The sequence below is a fragment of the Populus alba genome, chromosome 8 (assembly GCF_005239225.2).
Source record: "Populus alba chromosome 8, ASM523922v2, whole genome shotgun sequence".
NCBI classification, from domain to species: Eukaryota; Viridiplantae; Streptophyta; class Magnoliopsida; order Malpighiales; family Salicaceae; genus Populus; species Populus alba.
The window spans coordinates 635,971-660,699 of NC_133291.1; the positions used below are offsets into that span (position 1 = coordinate 635,971).

General features: G+C 37.5%; 3 protein-coding genes across 7 annotated transcripts; 2 read left to right on the forward strand and 1 right to left on the reverse strand.

The window, feature by feature from the left end:
• Positions 1-574: 574 nt before the first annotated feature.
• LOC118045029 (chlorophyll(ide) b reductase NOL, chloroplastic) lies at positions 575-4,747 on the forward strand. Of its 2 annotated transcripts, none has more exons than XM_035053520.2 (13): positions 575-915; positions 1,465-1,533; positions 1,837-1,898; positions 2,023-2,109; positions 2,569-2,636; positions 2,759-2,807; positions 2,876-2,961; positions 3,129-3,186; positions 3,578-3,628; positions 3,843-3,893; positions 3,974-4,015; positions 4,283-4,393; positions 4,516-4,747. In XM_035053520.2, exons 1-13 carry the CDS (start codon positions 615-617, stop codon positions 4,564-4,566), a joined length of 1,086 nt encoding a protein of 361 aa, XP_034909411.1. In that variant the 5' UTR covers positions 575-614; the 3' UTR covers positions 4,567-4,747. The 2 variants fall into 2 exon arrangements, with proteins under 2 accessions (XP_034909411.1, XP_034909412.1); XM_035053521.2 differs by having other exon boundaries at positions 576-915; positions 4,519-4,747.
• Positions 4,748-6,054: 1,307 nt separating this feature from the next.
• Positions 6,055-9,474, forward strand: LOC118045028 (probable inactive leucine-rich repeat receptor-like protein kinase At3g03770). Of its 2 annotated transcripts, none has more exons than XM_035053519.2 (7): positions 6,055-7,717; positions 7,947-8,077; positions 8,193-8,433; positions 8,523-8,710; positions 8,800-8,846; positions 8,974-9,082; positions 9,175-9,474. In XM_035053519.2, exons 1-7 carry the CDS (start codon positions 6,388-6,390, stop codon positions 9,385-9,387), a joined length of 2,259 nt encoding a protein of 752 aa, XP_034909410.1. In that variant the 5' UTR covers positions 6,055-6,387; the 3' UTR covers positions 9,388-9,474. The 2 variants fall into 2 exon arrangements, with proteins under 2 accessions (XP_034909410.1, XP_034909409.1); XM_035053518.2 differs by having other exon boundaries at positions 6,056-7,717; positions 8,514-8,710.
• A 178-nt stretch (positions 9,475-9,652) lies between these two features.
• On the reverse strand, positions 9,653-15,653 carry LOC118045027 (phospholipid-transporting ATPase 1). 3 transcript variants are annotated; one of them, XM_035053516.2, is made up of 8 exons: positions 14,590-15,653; positions 13,677-14,493; positions 13,283-13,595; positions 11,991-12,699; positions 11,781-11,904; positions 11,424-11,643; positions 10,445-10,903; positions 9,653-10,138 (listed from the first exon to the last, which is right to left on the reverse strand). In XM_035053516.2, the coding sequence occupies exons 1-8, from the start codon at positions 15,094-15,096 to the stop codon at positions 9,919-9,921; spliced, it is 3,369 nt and encodes a 1,122-aa protein (XP_034909407.1). In that variant the 5' UTR covers positions 15,097-15,653; the 3' UTR covers positions 9,653-9,918. The 3 variants fall into 3 exon arrangements, with proteins under 3 accessions (XP_034909407.1, XP_034909405.1, XP_034909404.1); XM_035053514.2 differs by having other exon boundaries at positions 13,283-13,592; positions 13,677-15,652; XM_035053513.2 differs by having other exon boundaries at positions 13,677-15,652.
• Positions 15,654-24,729: the final 9,076 nt, after the last annotated feature.

Consider the following 24,729-nt stretch of genomic DNA (forward strand, 5'->3'; position numbering starts at 1 on the left):
AGTGAACTTTCCTTTATTATTATTATTATTATTGAACTAAATAGAAAAGGAATAAATTAATTAGAACTAATTTTTCTTTTTAGATGCCAATTTCGTAGAATATAGTCCATCATCAAAGATATTACCACAACCATTTTGATATAAAAATATATGCAAAGAAATTATGTATAAACATTGGCGTGAATATAAAGTTATTTTTTTAGTAGCTTATAAAACATGGCGCATGTGCATCATGTTATGATTAGATATTTCTTTTTGAGTTTTAAAAATACTTTAAAAAAATAATTTTTTTTTATATTTTTAGATGACTGAAGTAAAAAAAATAATTTTTTAAAAAATAAAAATAAAATATTATTTTAATATACTTTTAAATAAATAATATTATAAAAAATAAATAATACTAGTATTAAAAAATGATCTGGCAAAACAACTTTGATTTATCCGCCTTGCATGGTAAAAAGAACTTTCACTTTTTATATATAAAAACAAATACGTTGTTTTGATTTTTTTATAGCTTCTTAGTTTTGTCCTCACTCTGTCCAAAAACAATTATTTATTATCCACTATAAAAGGCTTAAAACCTTACTCCTACAGAGTACGAAGCACTTCCACCAATGGCTATTCCTTGTGCTTCTCTTCACTTCCCTTCTTCTTCTTCTCTTCTTCTCAAGGCCTCTTCTTTTTCCTCTCAGTTCCCTCCACTTCTTTCTCCTTCACACCTTTTCTTGACCGTTTGTTCCCGCCAAACCCCAACAAAAAGCACTAATGCAAGAAACAGCAATTACACCAACAATACGGGCATTGCATATTTGAATTATCCAGTAGTTGTGAAGGCTCAAACTTCCTCTTCTTCTGCACTGAGTAGAGAGCCCATGTTGCCTCCTTTCAATGTCTTAATCACTGGTTCAACAAAAGGTTCTTTCTTTTCTTGGTTCTCTAATTACTGTCTGATCAGTTTGTGGTGTTTGCTTTGCTGTGTGTATTGCTGTGGTTTCTGGTTTGGTTTTGTTGGTTAATTATATGCCCTTTGATGGGTTTATGGAATATGATTTCTGGGTTTCTTTTTTGTGGGTTTGCTGCGAATTAAGGCCCCAATTAGTCCAAGAGTTAAGGGTGTTGTGTCTGTACCGAATGGTTTGATTTTTGGTCAACGAGAAATAGAAGGGAGGTGGTCAAGTAGGTACATTGCTACTACTGAGTTTATTTTGGTTTGGCTTTGAGTGCTACTTTGTTGGGGTCGTTTTCTTTGTTTTCTTTGCGAGAAATTGCATTCTTCAGTCCAAGAATGGCTTTGTTCCGTGTGTGAAATGAGAATCATTGGGTTTTTTTATCAGTTTTCGCATGAATTGTTTTTTACAGTGTGCAATGGCTCAAGAGTTTCTAAAGATGGTATCTTTAATGTCTCAGTTTCTTAAGTTGGCTTGTTCCTTATGTGAATAGAGCTTGTTGATGCTTTTAATCCAGGAATAGGGTATGCTTTGGCTAAGGAGTTTCTAAAGGCAGGTGACAATGTGATAATTTGCTCAAGGTCAGGTAAGGATCTTCTTTGGTAGATATGTTGAAATGTCTCAAGCATATAAGTTAGTTGCTTTTGACAAGCCCTCCTCACAATCAGTTTGGTTGAATCTGAGTAAATACCCCTGGAGAATTTTTTAATGGGGACTTTTGATGTTCAGTTTATTTGATTCATGGTCTATTATGCCAAAGAACCCTCTTGACCCAAAGGCTTGAAATAGTGGAACTTGACATTTTGAGTTGATATCTTGAAAGAATACGAAGCTTGCAGTTTATACCCAGTTGCTTGTACTTACTGTTGTTGACAGCAATCTTTGACAGCTGAACGGGTGGAGTCTGCTGTTCAGAGATTGAGAGAAGAATTTGGAGAGCAACGTGTGTGGGTATCTCCTTCACAACTCTTTTCTCCAAAAAAAATTTGTGTCATTATTTTCCCTCGTGATAGTTTTCCATGATCAGTTGTCTATACTTCATACTTCTGGCTATGAGTCAGCTCCTCCTTTGCAGGGTACAAAGTGTGATGTTAGAGAAGGAAAGGATGTGAAGGATTTGGTTGCATTTGCACAAGAAAGTCTGAAATACATCGACATATGGGTATTGTTGCAAATACGCCCAGCTGCTTTATGCTTTCTAATTGTCATAGTTAAACGAAATTCCCTATAGTAATCGATAAACCTTTTCTTATTGGGTGGTTGCTCTGCTGTAAAGTTGGTTAAAGGATGTTTCTTTTTGCGATGCTGTAGGGAAAGGCTGTTCTTGTTGGTGAAATACGCATGTCAGTGTTGGGAATTTGTTAGAGATAAACATTTTGTGTAATTACCATGCTAGCTATTTCGTAGCTTCATGGTCTGGTTTAGTAATAATTCATGAGAAATTTCATGTTTAATGCTTCTCATTCAGGCAGCACTGATACTAAATTTGTTCAGCAACCTACCCTCATAGGTGTACTCCATCAGTATATGGTGTTGCATTATTCTTAGATGATTCCATTTCTTTTTCCCAAAAAAATGCTTGGCTCTGCTGTTACACTCTTACCTCATGTTAATGATGCAGATTAATAATGCAGGATCCAATGCTTATAGCTATAAGCCCCTGGCAGAAGCTTCAGATGAAGATCTCATGTGAGCATTTGAAGTTTTCATTAATTTCTTTTCTTTCCTTGTTATCCTTTCTTTTCCTATCGTTCTTCATCCCTGCAATTTTGCAATGCTTCAAGTTGTTTGTTCTGTTTACTTTTGTGCAGAGAAGTTGTCACTACAAACACCCTTGGTTTGATGATTTGTTGTCGGGAGGTAAAAATGTTCTCTTTGTCTTTGTCTGGCACTTTCAGGCTTATTTCTTACACATAATAATTGTCAAGGCAATAAAAATGACGTTGAACCAACCTCGAGGGGGTCACATATTCAACATTGATGGAGCTGGCTCAGATGGAAGACCAACCCCAAGGTACCACGTTTCAGTTTTCTAGAGCTTTAATTAGATTTGCTAAAGTCATTCATGATTTCTATGTCAGTTTCCATTGACAAAAGTGACTACTTTGTGCACACCCAGTTCACGATGTGAATTTGCCAATTGACTTCTCATTGCATATTTCTCCTTTCCTTTTCTCTCAGATTTGCTGCATATGGGGCAACTAAGCGCAGTGTAGTGCATTTAACAAAATCCCTACAGGTGCACACTCAACTTGCTTTTCAAGGTAGTAGTGTTGAGTGTTATTCAATCACTAAGAATATATCAGAGCAGTGTTTTCTTTCTCATTGTATAGCATCAAATATTCTTGCATTTCTCTTAATCTTCTTATACCAGCTCCTGGGGGTTGTTTATGAATCATATGATGTCAACTCCCATTTCTACTATTTGTTGTTGGTACTTTACCAGATGTCAAACTACTGATATTTTAAGAATCGAGTAAGAAAAATCATCATTTATTTCACCATTCTCATTGTGTTAGTAGCATGCAACTAAATATATCATTTAGACAACTGTCTATGTTAGTGAAATGTGTTAGGATTAGATATCTATGTGAGAGTTGCTATAAACATGTTTTTTTTTAATGGAACAGGCTGAGTTGCGGATGCAAGATGTTCAAAATGTTGTAGTGCACAATCTGTCGGTATGCTTGCATTATTTTTAGCTCTTTCCTTTTGAGTTCACTATTCATGCACTTTGTTATGTCAAATAACACTTTAAAAAAGAAAAAAGATTAAATTTATGAGCCTTTCCTCTTAACAGCTGTTGTGTTATCATCATTGATTATCAATATCAATAGTTTCTTACTAGGTTTTTTTTTTTTTTTTTTTTTTAATTTTCTTGGTATCGGCTTGCAGCCTGGAATGGTCACAACTGATCTTCTCATGTCTGGAGCTACCACAAAGCAGGTCAGAATAAAAGATCATCTACTTTTGGAGTCTGTCTTCTGTGGGTTCTAATTGAAATGATCAAATTTCATCAATTGCAGGCCAAGTTTTTCATTAATGTTTTGGCAGAACCAGCTGAAGTGGTAAGACTTTGTTTACTAGGCTGTCATTCAATGTGCTGGTATTTCATGGTTTACAGAACCATATGACCATTAACTGTTAGTGATTACTATGGTTAAGTAAATCATATCACTTAATCTGTATTGAAATAGTTGCGTATGCTGAGATGTTGTGTAGTTTTGTTTACCAGGGAGGTGCTTGCATCATAAGAAAAGGGGGCACTTTTTGTGGATCATCTAATGTGAGTCACTTCTTAGTTCCACTGATTAAGATTTTCTGGGTTTTCATAGGTTGCAGAATACCTTGTTCCAAACATCAGATCTATCCCTGCCAATGGATCAGCAAAGCCTACCTACATCCGTTTCCTCACCGGGGTGAAGGCATACTCGCAGATATTCTCAGTTAAGTGAAACACTTTGATTTTCTGTTCTGTTGGAGAACTCTTGAAGATGCACTAACTTGTATCACCTGGGGATTGTTATTGGTTCTGATCAACTCCTCTGCTTGCACTTTTCCTTGTTAGCAGAGATTTGCTTTCGGCGCACGAAGAAACAGATACTTGCTTGAAGATTGAAAGTGTAGTGGCAGAATTTGATTTAATTCAAATGCTGTGATTTTTTTGGTGAAATTGTTGCAAAAAATTGTTCATTTTTTTATGGCTATACAGACTCTACGGTACCAGACTCACGAATGGACATGCTACATGAACTCATCAGTCTAATTTCAATATAAGATTATGCTGATGTTTCCTTAAATTTTAGACTTCAAACACATAAATTTGAGGCTCAATCATTGAAATGATACACCCCCCCAAGTTCACAAATCCCATCCGTGACTGATTTTCCCTGATAACTTTGTAGATGCCACAAATCTTTTGCTTACAACAGAAAAGGCACAGTGCTTGTCTGGTTTGCATTATTAAGGATGGCCATCTAATCCAAGCTTCTTCATTTCCCAACGTGAAATTTTGTACAAGTCCATTGATGTGAAAGGATATGGGGACGTTTCAGTTTACCTTTTGTTTAGTTTTTGGTAAACTACTTTTAGGCCCCTATAGGACCTTCAATGTTCCATTTCAACCATATAGTTTAAGATTTCTCAATATTACCCCTATAGTTTTGATTAGGTTTCCAATGTCACCCTTAATCATTAAAACCAAATAGCCTGCTTCCTGTTAGTGTTTTGCAGCAAAGGGAAAGATAGAAGGCTTAAAAGAGATGGGAGTAGCATTGATAAATCTTTAGATTTAAGGGTAGAAGTGAAACATTGTGAACTCACATTCCCTTGTCTTCTTCTTGCCTGTAGCCTTCTGCGTCAACCTGATTTTCCCGTGAAGCACTGTGAACTCACATTCCCTTGTTTTCTTGTACCGACCAGGCCATGCGCCATCTACCACTAAATTGCTTTTTTCAATAAACATTAAATATTCTTAAATTAAAACTTTTCATGCATTTTAGACGTGCTCTCTGTATGGATTGGTGCATCTAAAAAAATTTAATAATACCTTATCAAGATATAAACTCAAAAAGAAAAAGAAACATATCTCATCAACCATCCATCCAATCTCTTCAAGTTTATGCGATGCATTACTAAAGACGTGAGTGGTGGCGGCAACTGGTCTTGTCTACCTAAACACTCCATGCAATAATATCCCTACATGATCAAAGATGGGAATGATGGTAGATAAAAGAGTGACAGGGGGTAAAAGAGTTTTTATCCTTTTGGTTTTAAATATAGAAATTTTTCTTGAATTCCTCATGGCTTCTTGGCTCTTGGGAAGCAAGATCCAAGTCCCAGAATACCCTAAACATTGTTGAGAAGAAAAGAAAAAAAACAATTTCTATAATCCGGGTGGCCAAACAGTTTACAGCACTCCACTTGGACTGAAAATCACGTGACCAATAATAGTCGTTGATGAGAAAAAATGTCACATCCTTTGTAAACATGCCAGAATATCGAGATGCTACTGGATTCTTTTGTGGTATGACGTGCCAATTTCTGGTACAATGACACAGACGTGACTTACTACTTTCTATTTATTCGTGCACTTTGTTTTTTTAGCTGTATTGTGGCTCAGCACTGCAGAATCTGCTTTGCTGTGGCTCATAACTTTAATGCAAAGCTTTCAGGGCATGGTTTATATGTTTAATGCAGGCATACAACTCTGCTTGTGTGGTGGTTAAAGGTCTTATCTCTCATGGTTTCCTTGGGACTTAGAAAAAAGCCAGAACCCTGTCCAGTTTCCACCACCAAGGAAAGTAATTGGAGTATAATTTAGAAGAAGCGAGTGCAGTCATTGCCTTTCTTTGGTAAAAAGCTTACGTTATGGAAAAGCCTCTTTAAATCCTTGTAAAATTCATATCCCAACAAACTATTATTGCATTCGATAGTTTTGATGGCAAAACCAGTTCACTATCCATGCTATCTCCTTCTCTTGTTTCTTATCCTTTCTTTTCATCGGTCAAGCCAGCTGCAGCCATTTCAGTCTCAGTCCCTTCTGAGAATCCAGCAGCTTCTTAACTACCCATCTTTCCCGACCAGCTTTGACAGCACCACAGATTTCTGCAACATTGAACCAACTCCATCTCTAACTCTAGTGTGCTATGAAGATAATATAACACAGCTTCACATTGTAGGAAATAGTGGGGTTCCTCCAACTTTCTCCACAGACTATTTCTTTGCCACTGTTGCTAGTCTATCTAGCTTGAAGGTTCTGTCTTTGGTTTCTCTTGGCTTCTCGGGGCCACTGCCAGAAAGTATTGGTCAGTTATCTTCACTTGAGATATTAAATGCAAGTTCAAACTATTTCAGTGGCTCCATTCCAGCATCTCTTTCATCTTTGAGGAGCCTTCAGACACTGATTCTGGACCATAACAAGTTTAGTGGTGAAGTTCCTGGTTGGATAGGTTTCCTTCCAGTTTTGGCTGTGTTGAGCTTGAAGAACAATTCCCTTAGTGGGTATCTACCAAATTCTCTGACGAGATTGGAAAGTCTAAGAATTTTCTCTCTCTCAAAGAATCACTTATCTGGACAAGTGCCTGATCTTCATAACTTGACCAACCTTCAAGTTCTTGAGTTGGAAGACAATCACTTTGGACCTGATTTTCCAGGCTTGCACAACAAGGTGGTGACTCTTGTGCTAAGAAATAATAGCTTTCATTCTGGCATACCTGCTGACTTAGTCACCTACCATCAGCTTCAGAAGCTGGACCTCTCCTTCAATGGATTTGTAGGACCATTTTTGCCATCTTTGTTGTCAAGCCCTCCAATGAATTATCTTGATATTTCACATAACAAATTTACAGGGATGCTCTTCGAAAATATGTCCTGCCATGCTGAACTAGCCTATGTTGATTTATCCTCAAATCTTTTGACTGGAGAGTTACCTACTTGCCTAAACTTGAGTTCAGAGAGCAGAATTGTCCTGTATGCTAGAAACTGCATGTCAAACAAAGAACAAGAACAGCATCCTTTTAACTTCTGTCACAATGAAGCACTGGCTGTGAAAATCTTGCCTCGTGATGATGTTAAGCATCAGAGACACGATAAGGAAGTTCTTGCATCAAGTACTACGGGAGGAGTAGTTGGAGGAATTGCAATTGTTGGCTTGGTTTTCTTGTTTGTCAAGAGGGTATATAGTAAGGATGATGTGAAAAAACCCCAAACAAGGATACTCGTGAAGAATTTGTCATCAGTGAACACAGTGAAACTTCTTTCGGATGCAAGTAAGCTCTTACTTTCTTCTTCTTTCAATCGTTGGGTTAGACAGAGAGAAATTTTCTTCCATTTTAATGCGAAAAGAGGGTTAGTTATATGGTTCTAAAGTTTTTCATATCTTAACTCTCTTGCTAGGCATGTGAGTTTAGGAGATTTTTCTGGTCTTTTAAGTCTTCTCTGTGAAGACGGCAAGTCTAACATCCTGCTTATTTTTTTTTTATTTTTTTGCTTTGTTAGGGTACATATCACAAACAATGAAGCTTGGAGCTAGCCTTCCTAATTATCGAACCTTTTCTCTGGAGGAGCTCAAGGAGGCAACAAATAACTTTGATGCCTCGAACTTACTTAGTGAAGATTCAAACAGTCAGGTATGCAATTCGGAATGCTTAAACTTCTGCTACTTAGCTAGTGCAGAAATAGAACCAAACACTTCCTTTTTTCGTTATTCCCCTATTTAGCCATCTGTTATTATTATGGTATCAGATGTATAAAGGAAAGCTCAATGATGGAAGTCTTGTTGCTATTAGAAGCTCAAAAGTCAGGAAAAAGATCAGCCAACGTACCTTTACCCGTCATATTGAGTTGATTTCAAAACTCAGACATAACCACTTGATCAGTGCTCTGGGACACTGCTTTGATTGCTGCCAGGATGATTCCAGCACCAGCAGAATATTTAATATATTTGAGTTTGTACCAAATGGGACTCTTAGAGACTACATCTCTGGTAAAATGATGTCCATAGTTCTGTGTTATAAAGGATGATATTTTTGCAATCACATTCTCATGATCTTAGCACATTGGTAGGAATTCCAGAGAACAAGCTGAAATGGCCACAAAGAATAGGAGCTGCTATTGGAGTTGCAAGGGGTATTCAATTCCTGCACACGGGGATTGTCCCTGGTGTATTTCCAAACAATCTGAAGACAACAGATGTCGTATTGGACCATGATCTGCTTGTAAAACTCTGTAGCTATAACCTGCCACTACTCACTGAGGGATCGGTAATGACTAGATAATAAAGAGATCCCTGATTTTTTTTTTCGTCCAAGCAGAAGTATATCATGTTCATGCTCTTTTGTAAGCCTTTCAGGTGGGCGCTGCAGTTTCTTCTGGAACAAAACAAAATTTTGGGACAAGGTCTGTGGTCGACTCCTTTCAAGCTCAATTCAGGATTGTAGAATTTGTTACTAGTTTAAAATTAGTATTTGTTGTTAGTCATTTGTTGAAAAATTAAATCCACTCATGATCTTTTCGACAAATGCAGGGATAGACATGAGGATAAGGAGGACATCTATGACTTGGGAGTAATCTTAGTTGAAATCATTTTTGGAAGGCCAGTGGTAAAAAATGAAGTCATCGTCTCAAAAGATCTGGTAAGTACTTGTACCTCTGGTGTCTCCATGACACCACCTCTATTCCTGGATTTGTGATGTATGATATCAATTTACTTTTGATTGTTGCGCAGTTACAAGTAAGCCTGACAGTTGATGATGTAGCTCGAAGGAATATTGTTGATCCAGCAATTAACAAGGAGTGCTCAGATGAATCCCTAAAGATAATGATGGAGATATGTATTAGATGTCTTTCCAAAGAGCCATCTGATAGACCATCAGTTGATGATGTGCTTTGGAACTTGCAGTTTGCAGCACAAGTTCGGGAGAGTTCCAGAACAAGCTAGAACTGAATGTCTCATGTTCGTAAATGTAACTATATCTACTTCCTATATTTCCAAGAATTTGATGATCAATTTAGTCCTCTTGTACAAGTCTGAATTTCCCGTGTATGGCATATGACTATCTGTAGTTTCAAGGTCCAATCTCATGCCACATCGTACTTCCAGGGGCCAGAATAGTTCATGCTTATTATGAGAGACTATCCTATGAGTTCTATCAGATTTTATTTCATTACACTCAAAAGGAAACTCGTCCGAGAATATCAAGAGAAGAAACAATTGAAATTTCAAAGCTCGTATGAAATCCTTTTGTGGTAGAATTCGTGTACATTGAACTTTCTTTCTGTTGTAAACAAAGCTAATTACACAACAAATTTCATGTGATGAAACATTTGACACAAGACAATGCTAAACTATTACAACATCTATCCTTTGGATAGCAAACAATATGTTTGAAAATCCAGGAACCAACAGCGATTACAGTAGAAGAAATTTAAGAAAATCATATTTTTATACAAGATAAGGGAGGTGATTCTGTCATCTATGTGGAGATCCCAATATCGGATTTGTTTCTATTTTTGTATTCCGCGACTCCCTTGGACTCCCAAACTTCTCAGCTTCTCTTGCAATCTGAATATCACAAGGACTATAGTACTGATACAGCAATTTTACAACGTATCGAGGAATCAGAGCTGCTAAAACTATAGCGAGTAAGCACAACCAAAACAATTCTGTCTTTGCAACATGGAAGATGGCCCTGTCATGTTACATTGAATTGCAAACATCAGATGCTATATATATGTATATACAAGAATAACTTTCTCAATCTAAATGCTTAAACGGAGTTTTCAAATGGCTGTACGCAAAACATTGAAACAAGAATCTTCCGATTGATGCACATTATTTTCAGACAACAAATGTTAATCAATGATATTATCTCCAGTTTAAACTAAAGTCAGAAATGATACGACATTTAAGAACATAGATGAGTATATATAAAGGTATGCATTGTGTCTACGGATGGTTCTAAAAGCTGATCAATATGACAAAGGAAAGGGCATACCAGTAACCAGTGAAAATAGGCACAGCATCAATGACAATGACACAAATGAAAGTTGCAATTATAGATCCCCATATAACTGCATGAGTAATCCAACTCCACCGGAAGATGTCCATGGCCAGGTGCAAATTAACCAAAATGACCACTGCAAGCGTCCACAGATCTCCTATACTTGATCCGTCAATGCTGCTGGCCCAGTATGCAAAGAGAGGGATGGAAAAGACAGCCACACTCTGCCACAAGGTGTCGATCATTGTCAGCCAAAACAACTTAGAGTTGTAGGCCTCTTGTCTGTGCCCTGCTCCATAAAGCTGGGGATACTTTAGGAGAGTCCTTCTACTTAGGTCCTTGTCAAGAATACCAACTACAATGGTAGGCAATGCTGTGTAGATAATAGAATACAACATGCTGCTCCACTCAGTGATTGCAGTCGTCAAAGTGAAAGAAGTAAAGATTACATACCTGTGCAGTGATGACAAAGTATCAACAACAGTGTTAACAAGCATACGATAATGTCACATAAATTTTGGGTTAAAAAGGAGCACACTTTATTTTTGTACACTGTCTGCAAAATAACTAGGATCCTAATTTAACTACACTCTGATGACAGTTTCATCAGAAAAATGTTTCAGTGTTTAATTAGAACAAGAAATGAAGGGATAAAATTTTCAGCTAACTTCATCCAGTCAGCTTCGATTTAGAAGGAGTTCACTTTCCCAATTAATGAGTGATGGCTATTCTACAATTATATAGAAAATGCTTTGCAAGGAACCCTTTTCTTTAACTTCTAAAGAGAAGGGGAAACAGAGTTTTTCTTAAATAAGGCACATAGCCAAAGAGAAAGTTAAGGATCAGGCAAAGAATTAAGAGAAGGCTGCTAAAACTTCCAACAAATTTTACCATCGCATAGCATATTTACATATAGCGTAATTTTGCATATGAAAGAAAAAATCCAAAATATGCTTTATGCAAGTTTACTCACCAAAACAAAACAAGAACAAACACTGCATTCCTGTAAAAATTATATAGTATCATATATCCCATCCGCTGGTAATTCCAATGTCCATGGACCAATAAAAGTGGAACTAAGAATCTGAACTGCCCCATTGCAAAATCTGATGCCATTACTGCTTGCTGACCCTCTCGCCCACTAATGCCAACTCCAACATCGGCCATTTGGATCATTGAGACATCATTTGCACCTGTAAACATTGAGAAGAATTTTCCAGCATCGGAATAAAACACCAATGAGAGACAAGACAATGTAATTCCTTATGCTCCCCGAAGTTTGGTTCAGGGAAGCATAAAGCTACTGATCTAACATAAGTTGGGAAATCACCATCTCCAATGGCAAGTGTCATGTCACGAGTCCTGTTCTTCACAAGGGCAACAATTCCAGCTTTTTGCAATGGAGCCACTCGGCAACACAGAACCACAGAACATTTACTGGCTAATTCAAAGAGCTACAGCCAAATGAATAAACTACATCAGCATACGAAACCATTGCCATGAAAAAAAAAAAGATAAAGGTGAATTCACAAGCAAGTACCAGTTCTTCAAGTTCACTGTCAAGTATATGGACAAGGCTGGTGCCATCAATAATCAATGCCGCTGGATTCACAGAAGCTGCATTACTTGCCCCAGTATTGTGTGTTATCCCAGATGTGATCGTGAGCTTCTTAGATGTAACCAAGGCATCTTCTAAATTCTTCCTTGAAGACTGCTTAGAGTTGCTATTGATTATAATTGAGGTCATTTTGCTTGTCAGGAGCTTTGAGGAGTAGCCAATTGATATAGCAGTTTCTTGCTTGTCCCCAGTTAAAACCCATGCTTTGATCCCTGCTGTCCTCAAAGATTCTATGGCTTCTGGCACCCCTTGTTGCAGTTTATCTTCAATAGCAGAAGCACCGAGTATGGTCAGACTGTTTTCAACATTGTTAGCAACCTTGCGAAGCAAAGCTGCCCTGCCAATTATAGCTGTGCTGGCTGCCTCAAAGGCTAAGTGCCACTGCTCAAACTCTGAATTATTCAATTCACGGATCCCAAAAACAAGTGTTCTCAATCCCATTGAGGAGTAAGTCTGAAGATGGGCTTCAGTTGCATGTATAATGTTCGTGTTCAGAGATCTATCTATCACACTAAACATGGATGTGTCAGCACCTTTCACAAAGACTTTCACAGTCTTGTCAGGGCATCCCAATATGACCGACATCCTCTTCCGGTCACTATCAAACTCATGCAAACCCAAAACATTGAACCTGCACTGCCAATACGGGATAGTCCAACAAAAAAGGAAACAGTAAGAACCATTTTTCACGGAAAGAAGTTCAACATTGCAACAATAATTAGCCGAAAAAGTAACCAACTAATCCAAGCATTGCAAACACTATCGGTTCGCATTCTCCTTGCTATTAAAGTCCATATATTTTAATGATATGTGTGTATGGGGGAGTTTCAGAAAGATCCTTCTCATGAAGAGGATTCAAAAAAGAAGACAACTTCTCATCCAAACAGCACAAACGTATTCGTGTGACCCCAACTTTCCATCACAAAGCTGAAAGTATTAATTGATTTCAATATAAGTCGATTCATTTATGAATCCATGTCTTCACCTTAAGATGAACATACTCTTCACTAATGTTAATCCCAGAGATACCACTATAATATTGAATTACTATAATATTAAATTAGTAACCAAACTGTCTCCAGCCAATTTACAGCTTGACACCCAATCATATTAACAATGACAGAAGTGGCGATGGTAATCATCATTAAGATGTTAGCAAAAATATGTCCAAGAAACTGGCAGTAAAAAAGGTAGAAAAAGTAGTAAAAAGGTACCTCTGTCTTTCTCCTTGAATATTAATAACTATATGACCAGAAGTTCGTTCTGTAAGCATAAAACCATATGCAGCAGCAGCATAAGCGAGTGCTTGCTCATCCGGAGACTCCCCTTGGTAATCCAACAACTTTACTGTAGAATCAGATGTGTCATCGACAACAAGAGGCACGATTGTGTTACATGCTGCCAATGCAAGGAGGAAATCATGAACATGTTTGGCTCCCTTCGTATCCTTTCCACTTCTTGATAACTCTAGAAGCTGAGGGTCAACCTTCACCTCCATCTTTGGCTGCAAAATGTTCCCATCCACTGCTGCCAGACACAGCAAACAGAAAAAAAATGAAGTTGTATGCAAAAAAATAAAAATGTTCAAAACAAGAAAACTCTTGCTACCTTGAACAGGATCATTTCGTGAAACGGTTCTCCCATCACTGTAATCTACTCCCCATATGCTCGCACGTTGAAATTCCATCTTGTTCTCAGTAAGAGTGCCAGTTTTGTCAGAGAAAACATACTTTATTTGCCCCAAGTCCTCATTAATATTTAAAGACCGGCACTGAAATCTTGAATTTGACTCCTCGTCATACAGTAGCATATCTCGAATCATAAAATAAGCCTGACCAACACGGACAAGCTCCATGGAAATGTACAAAGAAATAGGGATCATGATTTGGAATACAATAACTGACATGAGGAATGTAAAAAATATCTCCAACCCCCATCCATAATAATTAAAATTCTGTGGAGCCCCGTGTGCAAAGTCCTTTCTCCTATAAAAAGGCAAGATATCTAACTCATCCTTACGGCGCCTTAACCACACAGCAGCGCATATAGAAACAACACTACACAAAAAAGTAAGGAACAGAGAGAGTATGATGGTCTCAAAGTTCATATGTGTCTCAAGCTGGCTCCTTTTAGATGGAGCTCCTGAGCTGTTAAGCATGGCCTTGGTTTCACGGCCACAATAAACAGCAACTCCAATTGCCCAAGCAGTATTCTTGAGCTCACAACCACGAAGAAGAATGTTCGAGGGCCCAAGTGACAATCTTTTCCCGTCAACTTCCATGTTTGCCTGAAATCCATATATGTTTCTATTAGGCATCTCGCACTTAATCAACCCATTAATCATTTCCTCTCCAGGAATCTTTGAAATGGTCTCTTGCTTTGCATACCGAGTCTTCAAATTCGATTCTCCATCCAAATTTACAGTCTGCACAAAAGCAACCCCAGTTGGCTCACTAGTTGAGAGAAGTACAATATCACAAGGAAAGGTTTCATTAGCCTGAATCTTGAGTATCTCACCAACCTGAATATCCTTCCATTTCTTTTGTCGAAATTCATCATCAACTAAAACCCAAGCTAATCTATTATTCTCAACTCTATCTGACCTATGCCTCCTCCAATCCTCGTAAGCATCCTTGACTGCCGTAACTGACAGCACGAATGCAAGTGGCATGATGGAAGCTCCCCGGCCGAAGACTGCCAGCTGAGGAAGCTGATTAAGCACAGCGATGATGAGAAAATAAATGTACGCTACTCTATGAAACTGTCGAAACAAATTCCTCGGAAGAAATGAAAACACTGAATATTTACTAGTTCGAATCGAATTACCAGCAAACTCGTATCTCTCATTACTCTTTACAGGATCGTTCAAGTAAACCAATCTAGCATCATCATCACCAATCTCTTTCTGCGACAAACCCAACAACTCTATATCACCCCCTCTTGATCCATGCCTCACTTCCCTAACTGAATTCCCTCCCTTCCTTTGATTCAATGAGATCTCCTCCTCAAATGGGTTTCGAGAATCCATCAAGGAAATGGATCTGGGGGCTTTAAGATTGACTCTTGAAGATTATTCCAGAGTCAAAACAGATATATCATAGCAAATATTGGGTATTTACTGGTTTTGGTGATTGAATCAGTGAAGACATCTTTCAGGCCATGATGTAGAGATCAGGAAGTGTCAACTTAAAAAGATACAAACTATTGAACCGACATCCATATCACACCCATTAAAATGAGTGCATCTTGGAGGGATGTCAGAGTTTCAAAATTTCATTCAAAAACAAACCACATTTTGTCTTCTTGAGTATAATCCTCTCAGTTTCTCACACAAGAAAAAACAAACTCCACTTACAGATTCATGGATGATGTATCACTGTCAACTTTGGAGCCACCACGGGGCCTCTGTCTCGAGAAAAAAGAGAAGATTTTCAAGACCCACTTCTAAAATCTTGAAATCTACAGAGTTCTGTTTCCGCAAGTGATGTTTTTCGGTGAAAAAAGAAGGGAGTGAAAGGGAGAGAGAAAAGGAGAAAGCTTGCTCTTTAGTTAAAGCAGCTTGGTTGGTGATGGTGAAATAAAGACAGGAGGGGGGGTTTTGCAAAGGCGAGACAACGACACCGTTTTCTCCACCTGAAATTACGTTTTGAGGTAGCTTGATAAAATTGTGATTCGATTTTATTCATCTGTTAACTAGTTTAATTAATTGAACTAGTCTTGAGTTAAGATCTGAACAGATGTTTCTTGTACCATCGTACGTGCATTTTGAATTATTATTTTTTTAATAATTTGTGAAAACATTTGTAAATTTATCTCTACTGGTTAACTCAAATTAAATAGAATAAGTAGCAGAGGAATTATCTGCCAATATTAAACTTGACTTTGCTGGTTAATTATGGATCTCCCAACTTAAATTAATTCTTACTCGGTTATTATTTAAAATTAAATATAAAAATTGTTCCAATATACACGTTTGATCTAGCGAATCCAAAATGAGTTTAAATAATCATTAAAAAACAAGTTTGACTTTAAAAAAATAATTCAAAATAACTTTTTTTATTTTATTATTAAAATAATAATATATTAAATTAATATGAATTTTACAACTTAATCTGCTAAATTTATTATTATGATAAACTTCACTAGGTTTAAAAATTTTATTTTTTAAAACTATTTTTTATTTAATTAAAACAAAAATAAAAAATAAACTCTTATAAAATCAAGTATAAAACAAGCACAAAAACAATTATTAAAAAGAAACCAAAATAATTTATATAGATAAACTCAAGATAAAAAAAAATAATGATAATAAAAAAAAAAAAAAAAAAAAAAGAAATCACCTTCTTAACTGTTGATATGAATAATGAAGAAAATGGTTGTATCCTATGATTTTCATACTAGTATACTAATTCTGCAAAATATAATGTCAATGATTATCTAAATCCAATGAGTATTTTTGTAGGCCGTCCAGCTTTAAAAACTAATAATTTTTGCTGGCATATGCTGTTCGTTAAATAATAAAATTTATTTATTAATCAGGAACAAATTAAAAATTCAATCGTCACCCTTATCGTCATTTAATTAACTCCTTGATGGACGCATAAAACATGTTTTGGATTCAAGATTGAAATGAGACTAGCTTATGGGCTCTTTCCGAGACTTTAGAGGCCGTGACCCAGGTTATTTTTACTTGGGCCTTCTGCAACTCAGTGTATTTTTTGGTGGGCACTTTAAAGGCTCATAAAACACGGGCCTGGAGTAAATTACTACACGCTCGGCCCATTTAACGGTTAAATTAGGCCCATCACGCCCAATTTAAAATTGGCGTAGAATCCCCGCCAGCGTAACAGGCACGCGAGGCTTCCCTAACCGTTATAAATATTCAGAAAATCACCTCTTTCCACCGAAATGTCTTTGGACTCTGCTTCTCCTTCCCCTTCCCTCTTTCTTCTCTTCCTTCGTTTTCTTCTTATGGCAGTTTTCCCTAGGGCAAGGGTTTTAGGTTCATCATGGGACGCTCCGGTCCAATAATTCGGGCCGGCAGGCTCTGGTCGAATAATGCCCGCGACAAAACAAAACAAAACCTTCCCGTCTCTTTCTCAAAGCCTACCAAAAGGTTTTGATTTATCTCCTTAATTTTCTCTATGTTTTATCTATAATTAAATATTAGGGTTTTAATTTCGTGGATTTCTTTTAAAATTCGTAGCAATTCAATTCGTAGGATTCTGTGTCTTTTGCACCCAAACAGAAAGCAGAAATCAAAAACCAGGAAAATTTCTTTCTTTTTGCAATAATTTAAATGAAAGAAAACCAATCAAGAAGATGTAACGAAACAAGTTAGTGCGCCCCAAGAGTGGGTTTTTTTATTGTGCATCGGTTAGGATTCTGGTTTTATTTTCTCCCAATCACCGTTAAAAGATCTATGTAGTTTTTGGGTTTTGATTTACTGTAGAATTCTTTGTTAGGGTTTCTATGCTTCCTCGTTTTTTTCATTATGTAATTCATTATTTTCCTGCAAAACAGAAGGTAAATGCAACGAAGCTGTGATGACATTTTTGGTGGAAGATTTCAGACATTACTTTAAGGAACAAATTGATTGGTTATTTTCGGCGAGGTAAATGGGTGTTCAGTGCAAAAGGTTAATGGACTGTTTAGTCCATCTGATTTTTCTTATTGTGATCCCTCTATATAATTGTTTTGTAAATATAGAGGGAAGAATTGGTTGTAAATGAAATCAAATTTATTTCCAAAGTTGATTCTATTATACTGTAAATGATGTAGTGGGAAGAACTTGGTTGTTTCCTTGATTGTAGAATGGCAGCTCACTTTATGGTCCAATCACATGACAAAGTTGATTTTTACTATAAAATTTGGGTTGGTTTAATCAAATTGTGAATTGAGATATTATTGTCCATATATAGCAGCTCTTATCAAGTAGTTAAGTTGAATGGTCATCTTGAAAGATCATAGATGTGAGAAATCCAAAATCATACAACTATTCTTCTGTTTGTTGCCCCTGCATGTTTTAATTTCCATATGCTGCTTCTATAATATCTTTTAACTATTCTTTTTTTCTGTTGGGATATTTGCCACATGTTACTACTACATAGATTTATTTTTTGTTCTCACGTTTTGTTATTGATATTTTAAAATTAGCATAGATTCAATTTGTAGATGCATTCATGTCGATAGTTGAAGCAAAGAAGTCAAATGGTTTTACAACTTTGTTTCAGTTGAAAGGTAGAATTAATTTTAGATGCTGTAATTATTATTTTTTTTCCATCTATTTCTGAAACAATCTTATTCACCAATTCTGCTAACAGGATTGCATGAGTGAAATTATGAAGTAGGCAAGATAATCAAATGCTCCAATCATCATAATTTCAGTGAAAAGATCAGAAAATTTTAACAAATAACATCAATTATCAGCTCGTTGGGACAGTGGGTCTTTTAGAAGGACCTAGCAGAGATTCAATAGTGGATCAAGACTTTGTCTTTACAAAATTCCAAGTTTTTGATGTATTAGGATCGTGTCACATGTTTAGGATACTGGCATGCAAACCCGACAAGATAAAAGGCTTAAATTGAGAAAATGAGACACACAAGAATTTACTTGGTTCACCCAATTAGGCTACGTCCAACGGGCAAGTTATACTTAGAAAGGATTTTACTAGTAATGTGGGAATTACAACCTCTCTCTATAATAGGAGAACAACTAAGAATCTCTCTATTACTAGGAGAAAACACCTCACTTACTCTCTCACAAATTATCTCACAATTAGTGGGGATTACTTTCCCTCCTTCACTCTCTCTTATTTCTCTCTCTTCACTATCTCTTATTTCTCTCTTCACTTGGCATATCTATAATGCTTAGATGCTTGCCTATTTATAGGCAAGCATCCATGGAAGAGCAAGTGGCCAACTTGGCCAAGTGGGCAAGTGGCCAAGTTGGTCAAGTGGGCAAGGTGGGCACCTCCACCTATCTTCACATTCTCCCACTTGAAGACTTTGATGATTGAATCAAGTCTTCACACTTCATCATTTGTGATTCTTCTATCCTTTCAATACTTGCCATCTTCATGCTGCTTATGTTTCTGCTTAGGCCATAAAAGAGGCATCTGCACCATAATATTACTTATCAGTGCTGACTGGTTTGGTCAAAGCATCTGCTGGGTTTTCCTTTGTTGTGAACCTTCTGAAAATCCACCACTTTCATCTCCACCACGTCGCGAACAAAGTGATACTGCAACATCTATATGTTTTTGTTTCTTGAATGAAACGTCGGCATTCCTTGCCAATATGCAAGCGCACTCTGACTATCACAATACAAAAGAAATCTTCTCTTGTTTGTGCCCGAGCTCTTCCATAAGTTTTCTCATCATATTGCTTCTTTACAAGCTTGTGAGTTTTTTGCCACATATACTCAGCTTCTGTTGTGGATAATGCTACAACAGTCTGAAGTTTTAGCGGACACAGCTCACAGCTTCCCCTCCGTGCAATTATGAACACGTAGCCCTGTAGTGGATTTTTCTTTCTCATGAAGGTCACCAGCAAAGATCTGAGTACATAACCTCTGACAGTGAAATTCTGATCCTCCATAACATAATGCGGCCATCTGAGGTACCCTTGATGTACTCTCAAGATCCTCTTGATAGTATTCCAATGCTCAGCTCTCTTAAACCAGGATTTGTCATATATCGACTAGCTGCTCCCACTGCTTGTGCAATATCTGGTCTTGTACATATCATGGCAAACATTAAACTTTCCCACTGCCTGATGCATACGGTACTCAAGACATCTCCATCCCTCTCTGCTTTTCATTGCTAGGAGACCATACTTGAGCGATAATTTGAAGTTAACAGGAAGTGGGGTGGAATATTGGCTTACAATCTTGCATGTTGAAGCGTCGCAAAGATCTTCTTAAAATAATTCTTCTGAGAAAGCCAAATCTTCCCTCTTACTTCTGTCTCCGGTGAATTTTGCATCCCTAGAATCTTGTTTGTTGGTCCCAAGTCCTTCATATCAAACTCCCTAGCCAACTGTGCCCTTCAATTCTTGGACTCGATCTTTGTTGGGGCCTATTACAACATGTCATCCACCGTACAACAACAGAATGATTGAAAACATCATTTTCTTCAAAACCTCTTGTACCCATACGTACAATGTTCTGAATTGAGTCTGTTTGTACCAAGGCTAATTATGAAGGAATCAAATCTCTTGTACCAAACACCTCGGCGCCTGTTTGAGACCGTATAGAGATTTTGTTCAACCTGCAAACCAAGTTCTCCTTGCCTGTTTCAGCAAAACCCTCTGGTTGGAGCATATAAATTTCTTCTTCAAGTTCTCCCATGAAGAAATGCAGTTTTCACATCTAACTGCTCTAAGTGAAGATTCAAAGTATAGCACACATTGCCAAAGACATTTCTCTGATTGTAGTTAAAGTCGTAACCACCGGAGAAAATATCTCATTGAAGTCTATTCCTTCTTTCTGAGCATATCCTTTCACCACCAATCTTGCACGATACCGCTCCACTTGATCATTGCCATCGACGTTTTATCTTGTAAACCCATTTGTTTGCCAAATGGCCTTTCTTCTTTGTGGTAGCGGAACAAGATCCCAAGTGTTATTCTTGTGCAGAGCTTCAATCTCCTCTTGCATTGCTGTCATCCACATAGATACATCTGTGTTTTTGATAGCCTCATGGAAAGTTGATGGCTTCTCCATCCTCTGTTAGAAAGAAAGTATGCAATGTTGCTCTCAGTAACATATTCTGAGTGCAAGCCGGTGGTCTTCTTTCACGAGTTGACCGTCGAACTTCAGGAGTTTTCAGACTCTTATTTGTTTCTTGTTCTTCATGCTCTGGTACAAGCTTCAGAAGAAGTATGATTCTGAGTATTTTCCATCTGGACTTCTGTAGTCTCCTTTAAAATGTTATTATTTTCTTTCCATTTGCATTTTATCTTCTGCAAATATGACATCTCTGCTAATGACTACCTTGTGGGCAGTGGGATCCCACAAGCGATACCCCTTCACTCCATCAGCTTAATATCCCAAGAATACACATTTTCTGGATTTTGAATCCCAGCTTGCTGACCTCTTGAGTATTGTACATCACGTACACAGGACTTCCAAATATATGCAATCGAGAATAATCAGCTGGCTTTCCAGTCCACATCTCCATCGGTGTCTTCAACTCAATTGCAGTAGACGGAGATCGATTTTATTACATTTAACAGGCGGTATTGACTGCTTTCTGCCAGAATGACTTTTCTAGACCTGCAGCCTTCAACATTGCTCTTGTTCTTTCCAATAGAGTTCTGTTCATCCCGCTCTTGCCACTCCATTTTGTTGTGGAGTGTATGCCGTTGTGAACTGCCTTTTGATACCTTCATGTTGACAGAAAGTTAATCAAAATTCATCACTGGTATATTCTCCTCCATTGTCAGTCCTCAAACACTTGATCTTCTTTTCAGATTCAAGTTCTACCCGCGCTTTGAAGGTTTTAAAAACTGCGAACACATCTGCCTTCCTTCTAATCGGATACACCCAACATCTCCTGTACCCGAGAAGTCATCTATGAATGATACAAAGTATTCTTGCTCCTCCAATTGGATTACAACCGGTGCTTGCAAACATCAGAGTGAATCAGGTTCTAAGATGCATTTGCTTCTTAGTTGTTGACGTGCCAAACTTCAACCTATGTTGTTTTGCTTTGTAACACAGTGCTCACAAAAGGGTAAAGTAAACCTTTGTAAGCCCAGGGAGTAACTTCTGATCAGAGAGAACCCTTTAAACCTTTCTCTGACATATGGCCTAGTTTTTGATGCCACAGTCATCGTTTCTTCTCTTCTACAGGACTGGCTGATGCGATTTGATGCTTCTGCCTCATGATGTGTTTTTCTCCCATTAATACAAACATGTTTGCAACTGTCTTTCTTGTCTTAAAAACCACCAGCGCTCCTTTGACAATTTTCATGATTCCATTGGTGTGTTTCGAATCTTACAGCCAAGACTATCAAATTGTCCTACGGACAAAAGATTTCTTCTTTAAGTCTTTCACATTGTCGCACTCCTGAAATAGTACGAATTAAGCCATCATAGGTCTTTCAATTTGATGGTGCAATGCCAAAAATCTCTACAGCATGATTATTGCCCATGAACCATTGTGCCTCCAGAGATAGGTTCATATGTATGGAACCAATCTCGTCTAGGGGTCATATGTCATGTTGCTCCTAGAATCCATTAGCCAGACCTCAGTGAGCTCTTCTCTATCTGTTAGAGATTGTTGCTGCTTCACTATATTAGAACCTCTTCCAATCTTCTGAGGTGCTTGCAACACATTCTTTTGAGTTTTGATGACTCTGCAGTATTCTCTTATACCCTTTTTTAAACCTAACAGTCCTTTTTGAAGTGCCCTTTTTTTCTGCCACAGTTGTAGCATTTCATCAATCTTCTTACTTCTTGATTTGGACCTCCCCTAACCTTTGACTCCCACTGGAGCCACGTTCCGTTGATTCTTCCTCTTGATACCAACAAATGCCTCAGCTTGGTTTTGAACTGTTTCTGTCCTTTGTGTTTTTGCGCCTATTTTCTTCTTCCAAGATAGCGGCTTGCAACATCATCGAAGACTAAATAGTCTGAGAGGATATTATTGGTCAAGTTTTGATAATGAGTTGATCATAAATCAGGAAGACTTTGAAGTAGAAGCTCTACACGTTCATTTTCCTCTATTTGGTTGACCCAACGTAGTGAGTTGTGAAAATAGAGTTCTTTATTGTGTTGATGTGGTCAGTCACTGACGTGGTTTCTGCCATTCGAAGGGTATAAAGTCTCCGCTTTAAGAAAAATCTTAGTGTGCAAAGACTTGGACTCGTATAACTTTGTTAGAGTCTCCCATATCTCCTTAGCTGTTTTCTTCTCCCACCACACTTGAATATATACTTTCATCAGCTAGTGCTAAAATGTATGTTAGCAATAGCATTTGTCGTCCATCTCATTTCCATTTTGCATTATCAGTGATCTCCACGGGCCGATCCCCAATTGCTCTCCAAGCAATTGTCTTTCCTCAAGATTGCCTTGATTCTCATTTTCCACAGTGAGAAATTGCTCCCCTTGAACTCTCTCAATCTCGTACTTTGCTGCCATTTTATTCACCGTGAATCTTATTTCAGCATCACCGTTTTCACAGATCTGTAACGTATATAGAAATAGTAATGCGTGTGAAAAATACTTCACTAAAGTTAAGTTTCCCACAGGAAAGATTGGAGGGGTCACAAACGGTCCCTGCTTAAAACCCAATCTCCTTAGACAGAACTTCCTAGACTGTATTTAATCACCGCACTGACTTTCTATATACGCCAACAGTAGCGTAAGTGAACAGTACCGTATGGATGAATAGTACCGTATAGGTGAATAGTGCCGTAGACGTGAATAGTAACCATATACAACGAATAACTTTTGTGTGTTAACAACACCAACCAGGAAGGCTCTGATACCACTGTTATGATTTACTGGCATGCAAACCCGACAAGATAAAAGGCTTAAATGAGAAATGAGACACACCAAGAATTTACGTGGTTCACCCAATTAGGCTACGTCCACTGGGCAAGTTATAGAAGGATTTTACTAGTAATTGTGGGAATTACAACCTCTCTCTATAATAGGAGAACAACTAAGAATCTCTCTATTACTAGGAGAAAACACCTCACTTACTCTCTCACAAATACCTCACAATTTAGGGGATTTACTTTTCCCTCTTCACTCTCTCTTATTTCTCTCTTCACTATCTCTTAATTCTCTCTTCACTTGGCATATCTATAATGCTTGGATGCTTGCCTATTTATAGGCAAGCATCCATGGAAGAGCAAGTGGCCAACTTGGCCAAGTGGGCAAGTAGCCAAGTTGGTCAAGTGGGCAAGGTGGGCACCTCCACCTATCTTCACATCACATGGTACCATGCTTATGTTATAATGCTCTCATGTCAGGGTTAAGGAATGCTTAAATGTTAATTGTACACTGATTGAAATCAACGCTTAAATGTTAATTGGTACACTGATTGAAATCAACTTTGTTACTTTCAGGTTAAAGAAACTTGGATTTTCTTCTTTATTTGATGAAAGCTGCTATGTAGATATGCAAGGCAACACTTATTGCTCTCACAAGGGTATGCCTTTTATTGCTTTCCTGAAGATTAGATGCTAGAATGTCAAATGCACCACAATTACATGTAACTCTTATAATAATGTTACGTAGAGATTGGCTTTGCATTCGAGGAACTAATTAAAGAAGAATCCGAGTGAGAAACTGTTAATTTTTATTTGGGATGGTGAAGCTCAGAATTTAAAGAAGTTGGCTATTAGTGTTGCTCATGTAAGAAACTTTCCTTCTTGCTAAGCATGGTAGATTTAAATTAGAACATGCAGTTTTATCTAAGTGAAAATGAAAGTTGTCCAATCAACTGCTTATAACCAATATCAGCTTAGAAAAAAACTTTATGATGACCATGTGTTTTTCAATGCCTCTAATCTAAGATTTTTCTGGTTTTAGGGTGTGCTTTTTTTTTAAGCTCGAGATGTAAATGTCTAGCTGTCTATCCCCCGTCATAGTCTTCTTTTGGGCTTCTGGGTTTCCTACAAATCATGCATACTTGTTATAACAAGA